Source organism: Thamnophis elegans, chromosome 2 (genome assembly GCF_009769535.1).
Source record: "Thamnophis elegans isolate rThaEle1 chromosome 2, rThaEle1.pri, whole genome shotgun sequence".
Taxonomy (NCBI): Eukaryota; Metazoa; Chordata; class Lepidosauria; order Squamata; family Colubridae; genus Thamnophis; species Thamnophis elegans.
The window spans coordinates 161818521-161827730 of NC_045542.1; the positions used below are offsets into that span (position 1 = coordinate 161818521).

Here is a 9210-nt window from a genome sequence, read left to right on the forward strand (position 1 = left end):
GAAAGTAGAGAAGGGAGGGAGAAAAGAAAGGGAAAATAAGGTGGCATTATAACAGGAGGAAGGGATGGTAAACAAAGCAACCCAAACTATATATTATGACCTATTAAATGAAATGATAAATGTATAAGAATGATAAATGTTAAAACACATGTAACCAAACGACATGCTGTATGTGATGATGGTTTTTTTTCTTTTTTCTTTTTTTTTCTTTTTTTTTTTTCATTGTTGTGTGTATGTGTTGTTTATGTAATAAAAAATTTTTTTTAAAAAAGAAAGTAACTGAGTGAAGGGTCTGAATACTTATGCCAATGTCTCGTTTCAGTTTTTTTTTCTTTTTTACTTCATTTGACAACATTTCTAAAATTCTGTTTCTTTTCTCATTATGGGGTTATGGAGTAGAGATTAATGAGAAAAAAAATTAAATTCAACAACTGCACAATCAGGCTGCAGCATAACAATATGGGCAAAAGCCAAGGGGGCCTGAATGTCCTAAGTGAGGTGGGGTCCCATTAATCCCGAACGTGTCAGGCACATTTAGGCAGCCACCCATCATCTGCCCTTAAGAGCAGGGGCTCCATCCGAATCGCCAAGAGATTTTTCCTAAAGTTAATGGAAAATCTGCTCCTTTTCATTCAATCCCAAAGTCGGAAGTATCCAGCAAGGGAGGAGGGAGCCAAAAGAACCAAGATGGCGGCTGTTTTAAAGGGAAACATACATAAAGCTAGAAAGCAGCAAGACTCTGACTGCAGAGCACGGCACCATCTGACTGCCTTCTTGACTCTTTTGACCGTCCAGTCCGTGCTCTAAAAAACACTCTTCATTACATTGAATAATAATTTTATTAATAAATTATATATGCCGATCAAAGACCTTTAATATAACTGTGTACAGTATGTGAATATACTGTATGTATGTCCGTGAACATATGAAAAAACAATCTGAAAAAAAGAAAAAAATCCCTCCCAAAAGGATAGTAGGAAAAATAAATGTTTCCTCTTCATCCTCAGCCAGCATATTCAACACCGATCCTTTATCACTAAATAAAATAATAAGATGCATCTTCATTCCACCCTCAACCCATTTTTCTCCTCTCTAAATCTTCAGTTCTCCCTATTCATTAACAAGGGCTAGTAAAAAATAACAAGGATATCAGGGTACAGGTTATGATTGTAGCAACTTATAATCAGAAATCCATTCCCACTTATGGTCAGAAATCAAAGACTTCCAATTCTCTGTCAATATATATACACATATACCATATTTTTCGGAGTATAAGACGCACCAAGGTTTTGAAGAGGCTTTAAAAAAAAAAAAAAAAGTAGGTAGGTAGATCGATCCCCCCTTTGCTGTCGTTGCAGATTTTGTCCACCAGCAATGACGTATACTGATTCCCAAGCTCAAGGTTTTAGAAGGCCAGGATCCCCAGGGAGCAAAAAACGTGTTCCGAACCACGGACCGATTAACAGTCCCACACTAGACACAAGGGAAAGTGCGTCAGCCTACAAAACCCAAGTCTTCAACTCCACCAGGAGCACGCCAGATGTGCTCCTACCAAGGGCAGTTCCGATTAAACCATCAACAACAAAGTCCCATTCTGTCCATTCCATGAAACTTCCTACCCTTTGAACGAATGTATAGAGTTCAGAATGAAGCCCATGGAAGAGAGGAAAGCTCTAATCAGGGAGTACCAAATCTGCTTTAAGTGTTGTGATTCCACAGAGCACATAGCCAAAACGTGCACAGCGAAGGTGCAATGTCACCTTTGCAAGAGTAACAGGCACCCTGGCGCCCTGCATCCAAACTCCACGGTGACGCATCGACCAACGGCTGACCCTCCTCCAGAGAGAAATAGAAAGACATAGAGTAGGTAGGCAGGCAGAGGGATAGAGAGAGAGAAATAGAAAGAGATAGATAGAAATACAGTAGATAGGTAGGGAGAGAGAGTAGGTGGGTAGGTAGAGGGATAGAGAGAGAGGAAGAGAGAGAAATACAGTAGGTAGGTAGGTAGATGGAGAGAGAGAGAGAGAGAGAGAGAGAAATAGGGAGAGAGAGAGAGAGAAATACAGTAGGTAGGTAGGGAAAGGGTAGGGAGGGAGGGAGAAAGAGAGAGAAATAGAGTTAAATACAGTAGGTAGGTAGGGAAGTGCGTGTAGGTAGGTAGGTAGAGGGATACAGAGAGAAAGAGAGAGAAAGAGAGAGAAATACAATAGGTAGGTAGGAAAGGGTAGGTAGGTAGGTAGGTAGGTAGAGGGATAAAGAGAGAAAAATAGAGATAGAAATACAGTAGATAGGTAGGTGTTTCTGCTGGCACAGAAATTGATCAATGTAATTCAATCAGTTAAAGAGCTTCCCAAAAGGGGGGAAAAGGGGAAAATGTTATGATACAGAATATAGTCAAATAAAGGAGGGATAATGATAACAACATAACACCATATATATGTATGTATGTATGAATTTATGTATGTTTGTATGGTTACAACATAAGGAAACTGGATGTAAATTGTAAACAGTGATTTGGAAAGGAGGATTAGAAAATTTTGTTACTAAATATTGTGGATGTTTAGCTAGAATAGGCCATAAGGATTCAGTGCTATTGGAGGATTTCAGAAGTAGTAAATGAAATGCTAGTATGTGGTTATGTATTAAATTTTGGTGTATTTTATGATGGATGTTTAAACAATTATAGTCAAATGAAAATGGAGGTATGATGATGGTAGCATGTATAAATATCGGAGTTAAAATACTTGAGTTAATATGAATTATGGTTGATGACTGTGGAAGAGATGCACGAAAGTCTTTTATAACTGATATACTTTCTACAGTATATAAAGAAGGAAGATCCTTTGTGTTGTGTTTGTTTTGAAAATAAAAAATAAAAAAAAATTATCAAAAAAAAAAAGGTGCGTCTTATACTCCGAAAAATATGGTAATTCAGTTTCTGGTGAATTATAACATGTGACATTTTTTTAAAAAGTGTTTTCCACATTGTTCACAACTAAGCAGGTTTATCTCTGTTACGGACTTTCTGGTGCATTTTTAACAGTGATTTGCAATGAAATTGTTTCTCTCTGCACACTTGTAAGGTCACTCTCATGTATGACTTCTGGAGTGCTTGCGCAGTGCTGAAGTTCCGGCAAAACGTTTTCCACACTCCAGACATTTATACGGTTTCTCTCCAGTGTGGATTCGCTGATGCATCACAAGAGTATATTTCCGAGAAAAACATTTATCACATTCTGAGCATTTGTGAGGTTTCTCTCCTGTATGGATTCGGCTGTGAACTCTAAGGGCAGATGACCTAGCAAATTGTCTCCCACAGTCTAAACATTTGTGGTTTTTTTCCCCTGTGTGAGTTTTCTCATGACCTCTAAGGGCTGATGAGGTAGGATAAAATCTTCCACATTCGTTGCATTGATGTGGCTTCTCCCCTGTGTGGGTTTTATGATGGATCCAAAGGCTTTCATTTCGAGCAAAAGATTTCCCACATTCTATGCATCTGTATGGCTTCTCTCCTGTGTGGACCCTCTGATGCCTTCCAAGGAGGTCTTTTCTGGAGAAGCATTTCCCACACTCCCCACACTTGTACGGCTTCTCCCCTGTGTGGACCCTCTGATGAATCTGAAGCAGTCCTGCCTTAATAAAACTTTTCCCACACTCCCCACATTGATACGGTTTCTCCTTTTTGTGCCTCTTCTGGTGACTCCGAAGTTCATAAGAATACACAAATCGTCTCCCACATTCTGGGCATTCAAAGGGTCTCTCTCCAGTGTGAATTCTCTGATGTCGCACCAGGCTTGATTTCGAGGGAAAATATTTCCCGCATTCGAGGCACTTTTCGTTTTTCTCCCCTGTGTGTGTTTTCACATGACTCTGAAGACCTGAACACTGGGTGAAACATTTTCCACACTCAAAGCATTTGTAAGGCTTTATTCCTTCATGGATCTTCTCATGGGACGAAAGATTTGACTTCCGAGAAAAGCTCTTCCCACATTCCCAACACTTGTAAGGTTTCTCCCCTGTGTGAATCCTCTCGTGGTATCTGAGATGGGCTTTTTCACGGAAAAAATCCCCACATTCCACACATTGATAAGGTTTCTCTCCAGTGTGGATTTTCTGATGTCTAAGAAGGTGTGACTTTAGTCCAAAGCATAAGTCACATTCCACACATTTATAGGGTTTTAGTGTTGGGGGGTTCCTGAGATCTTTGGAGTTTTTCCCAGAGAAAGATTTCTCGCTCTCCAAACCTTGACTGGATCCACTTCCCACATGGACCTTCCTGTGGGTCAAAAGGAGGGACCTGCGAGCAAAGGATTTCCCACACTCTGAGCATTCATGAGGTTTTTTGTGGTTTTTTGGAGTGCTTCTTGTGTCTGATGGGGGATCCAGGAGTTTCCCACGGTCCATCCTTCCTCTTGGCTGCTGCCTTGTGCTGATTTTCTACTGTCTGTTGATAGATGCCTTGCAGGTGAATGTTTGGTCACAATCTTTTACTCTCTGTGAGATGCGGGGGGAAAAGAGGAGAAATAAATTTCCTTTTGCGAAATATAGAGAATCACAAAAGCTTTCCCTTGGACGGGATCATGAAGGCCTTCCAGCCCGACCCTCTGCTCAACGCATCCCACAATGGTCGCATGATCCAAATTCTGATGCTTGGCCACTGACTCGTATTTACGACTGTTGCAGTGTCCTGGGGTTGCATGATCCCCTTTTTGTGACCTTCTGACAAGCAAAGCCAATCGGAAAAAACAGATTCACTTAACAACCGTGGGACTAACTTAACTGCACTGATTCACTTAACAACTGTGGCAAGGAAGGTCACAAAAGGGGACAAAACTCATTTAACAAACGCTTCACTTAGCAACAGACATTTGGGGCTCTGGTGTGGTCGTAAGTCGAGGACTACCTGAATGATATGGGCAAAGTTGAATTTTTTTCTCCTTCAGGGCCATGAAATGTTGGAGGTCTCTGAGGCTGTCCTGTTCCTGAATCTCCTCTTCCTTTTCTCCACTCCCTCTTTCCTCCCTTCTCTCATTCACAGCGCAATTGGCTTTTCCTCCCCCTTCCTTTCCCCTCCTCACATTCCCCTTTCCTGCTCCTTTCCGCCTTCTCTGTTTGCTCCTCAAATGGACACCTAACATCAAAAACGTCATCAAAAAAGCAGAAGAAAGAATGTTCTTTCTGCGCCAACTCAGGAAGCTCAAACTGGCCAAAGAGCTGCTGATTCTGTTCTTCAGAGGAATCATTGAGTCTCTCATGTGCATCTCCATAATTGTCTGGTTTGGCTCTGCAGCCCAACAAGAGAGACACAGACTTCAGAGGAGAATCAGAAGTGCAGAAAAAACAATGGCTGCCAACCTTGACCGGATTGCGCCACTACGGCCCCTCCGGGTCGGCGGATCCCGGAGGCCTCCTTGGTTCACCGAGGAGCTCCGGGAGAAGAAGCGCCGGAGGAGACGCCTAGAGCACTTGTAGAGGTCCGATAAGTCCGAAGCGAACCGAGCACTTCTGACAACATGCACCAAGGAATACATCAGGGCATTGAGGACAGCTAAAAGAACACATATTGCCACCTTGGTTGCGTCCGCCGAGTCCCGCCCAGCCGCCCTGTTTAGGATAACCTGTTAGGGATTAACATGGCCCATAAATAGGAGGGATGCGGGGGACCCCCTACAGGGTAAGGCTGAGGAGTATGTCCAGTTCTTGGCGGACAAGGTTGCTCGGTTTCGGTCGGACTTGGACTCCACCTCTGCAGATCCAGCCGAGACACAGGGGGATAACTTGGCAGACCATCTCTGGGCTGAGTTCCAGGATGTTGCCTCAGGGGATGTGGACAAGGCCATACGAGCTGTGAGTGCCTCCACCTGCATACTGGACCCGTGTCCCTCCTGGCTGGTTGCCAACAACAGTGAGGTGACAGGAGGCTGGATCCAGGCGGTCGTTACCGCCTCCCTTCGGGAGGGGCACTTTCCCGCCGCACTTAAAGCGGCGGTGGTGAGACCCCTCCTGAAGAAACCATCCTTGGATCCAGCCGTTCTTAACAACTACCGTCCAGTCTCCAACCTCCCCTTTGTTGGGAAGGTTGTTGAGAAGGTGGTGGCCTTCCAGCTTCAACGGTCCTTGGAGGAAGCTAGCTATCTTGACCCCTTCCAGTCCGGCTTCAGACCTGGTTACAGCACAGAAACCGCTTTGGTCGCATTGACCGATGATCTCTGGAGAGCCAGGGATGGAGGCCATGCGTCCATCCTGGTTCTCCTTGACCTCTCAGCGGCTTTCGATACCATCGACCATGGTATCCTTCTGCGACAACTGCGGGAGGTGGGAGTGGGAGGCACTGTTTTACGGTGGTTCTCCTCCTACCTCTCGGACAGGTCGCAGTCGGTGTTGGTTGGGGGGCAGAGATCGTCCCCGAGGCCCCTAACTTATGGGGTGCCGCAGGGCTCGGTCTTATCCCCCCTACTATTTAACATATACATGAAACCGCTGGGCGAGATCATTCGGAGGCACGGGATAAAATACCATCAATACGCGGACGACACACAGTTGTATCTGTCCGCCCCGTGCCAACTCAATGAAGCGGTGGACGTGATGAACCGGAGTCTTGAGGCCGTTAAGAACTGGATGAGAGCTAGCAAACTGGTGCTCAACCCAGACAAGACCAAGTGGCTGTTGTGTTTCCCTCCCAATAATTTGGCCAATGTTCCATCACTCAGGCTGGGGGGTCAAATTTTACACCCCTCAAACAGGGTTCGCAACTTGGGAGTCCTCCTGGATCCACAGCTGACTCTCGACCATCATTTGTCAGCTGTGACCAGGGGGGCATTTGCCCAGGTTCGCCTGGTGCGCCAGTTGCGGCCCTACCTGAATCGGGAGGCCCTCACAACAGTCACTCGAGCCCTTGTGATCTCTAGGCTGGAATACTGCAATGTGCTCTACATGGGGCTGCCCTTGAAGAGCATCCGGCGACTTCAGCTAGTCCAGAATGCGGCCGCGCGAGTGATTGTGGGCGCACCGCGGTTTGCCCACATAACACCTATCCTCCGTGAGCTGCGCTGGCTACCTGTTGATCTCCGGGTGCGCTTCAAGGTGCTACTTACCATCCATAAAGCCCTCCATGGTAGTGGATCTGAATACTTGAGAGACCGCCTTCTGCCGATTACCTCCCTCCGTCCCATCAGATCGCACAGACTGGGCCTCCTCCGAATTCCATCTGCCAGTCAGTGCCGACTGGCGACTACGCAGAGGAGAGCCTTCTCAGTAGCAGCTCCGACCCTTTGGAACGATCTCCCTGTGGAGATTCGTACCCTCACCACCGTCCAGACCTTCCGCACAGCCCTCAAGATCTGGCTATCCTGTCAGGCCTGGGGATAAGATCCTAATCCGCCCCGCCCGAATGCTGAATGAATGTTGTGTTTTACTGTTTTATTTTATTTTATTCACATTTTATGTTTTGTCTTGCACTCCCTCCCATGAGTTGTAAGCCGCCCTGAGTCCCCTCAGGGAAAAGGGCGGCCTATAAATGCCAAATAAAACTCTAAAAAAAAACAACTCTAAAAACTCTAAAAAAAAAACTGCCTTCCATGGAGGACCCGTAAACTGCAGGAGTAAAAAAGAGGGCTGTGAAAATATCTACAGACCCCTCAGATCCTGGACAGAAATTGCACACCAAGACAATTAGACACAAGAACAGTTTTTTCTCCAACGCCATCACTCTGCTAAACAAATAATTCCCTCAACACTGTCAAGCTATTCACCAATGCTACATTACTATTAGTCTTCTCATCGTTCCTATCACCCATCTCCTCCCACTTATGACTGCAAGACTGTAACTTAGTGGCTTTCATCCTTACATTGATATTGTTTCCTGATTGCTTATTTGTACCCTAGGACTCTCACTAAGTGTTGCATCTGATGATTCTTGATGAACGTATCTTGTCCTTTTATGTACACTGAGAGCAGCTCCACCCGAGACAAATCCCTTGTGTGTCCATTCACACTTGGCCAATAAAGAATTCAATTCCTATTTCTGAATTCTAATTTTAATTCTATTCTGCAGCTTCCTAGCAAGACCAGCCTCCAGTCCAAAGGGCTTTCAAGGGTGTCATTTGTGAACCTCCACATCGCAGCCCCTTTAGCACAAAACCAAACAATAATAATCGTTGGATTTTTAAAGGTTTTCTTCCGTTTCGCCAAACAAAAGCAACCGAAAGCAAAGAAGATCCGCTTTCTCTCTCTCTCTTTAGATTAAGAAGAAAGAAAAAGGACCTTTTCCGGGTTGGGAGATCCTGAGCTCAGTTCAAAGCAACTTAACTCCCCCCCCTTAAAGAACCCCCCAAACTGAACGGGGGAGGCGAGGAGCCTCTCTGGGGGTTTCCCTTCCATCCCCCCCATAATCCTTAGGGGAAAAGCTCCGTCTGTAGGGAGCCTTCCCTCTGTTCCCAGAGACGCCCAGTCCCAGCCCTCCCATCCCGGGATCCTCGCAGTCTCAGGGATCCTCCGGGGAAGAGGGGCCACTCCAGCTACCTTTCTCCTGCGAAGGAAAAGCCCTCCTGGCAGGAAGGGACCGCAGCGGAAGGAGCCCCAACTGTTCAAGGCGAGGCCGAGCGACGCTCTCCGGTGGGCTCAGCAGCCATGCTGAGCAGCGGAGGAAAACTGGGGGATGAACGCGCAGCCTCAGACGGAGACGGGAAGGCCGGGGCGGGGCTTCTACTCTCCCTTCGGGCTCCGCCTTCTGCAAGTAACCACGCCCCTTGCTCTCAGGAATCCGAACAGAAGGGACCCTGGAGGTCTTCTAGTCCAGCCCCCTCCTCAAGCAGGAAATCCTATCCTCACAAGGGACCGTCCAGCCTTTTCTTAAAAGCCTCCAGTGATGAAGCACCCAAAACCTCTGAAGGCAAAGCTCTTCCACTGGTGAATTGTTCTCTTAGGAAGCGTCTCTTTAACTCCAGGTTGCTTCGCTCCTTGATTACTTTCCATCCATTGTTTCTTCTCCTGCCCTCTGGGGCTTTGTAGAATAATTACTCACTCACTCACTCACTCACTCACTCACACACACACATAGAGACAGCCTTCCAAATAGTTCTTTCTCCCCATCCATTCTGCACGCTGGAAGTGGGGCTGCCTCTCCTCCTTGGGGGGGGGGGGGAGGGAGAGAAAGAGATTGTTGTTTTAATGAGCACAGACACTTTTTTCCTCTTCAGAAACTCCGCTCAA

General features: G+C 46.1%; 1 protein-coding gene across 1 annotated transcript; it reads right to left on the bottom strand.

Moving 5' to 3' along the window:
- Nucleotides 1–2746: 2746 nt before the first annotated feature.
- Nucleotides 2747–8632, bottom strand: LOC116502770 (zinc finger protein OZF-like). The gene is made up of 2 exons (XM_032208696.1): nt 8521–8632; nt 2747–4494 (listed from the first exon to the last, which is right to left on the bottom strand). The coding sequence occupies exon 2, from the start codon at nt 4402–4404 to the stop codon at nt 3091–3093; it is 1314 nt and encodes a 437-aa protein (XP_032064587.1). The 5' UTR covers nt 4405–4494; nt 8521–8632; the 3' UTR covers nt 2747–3090.
- Nucleotides 8633–9210: the final 578 nt, after the last annotated feature.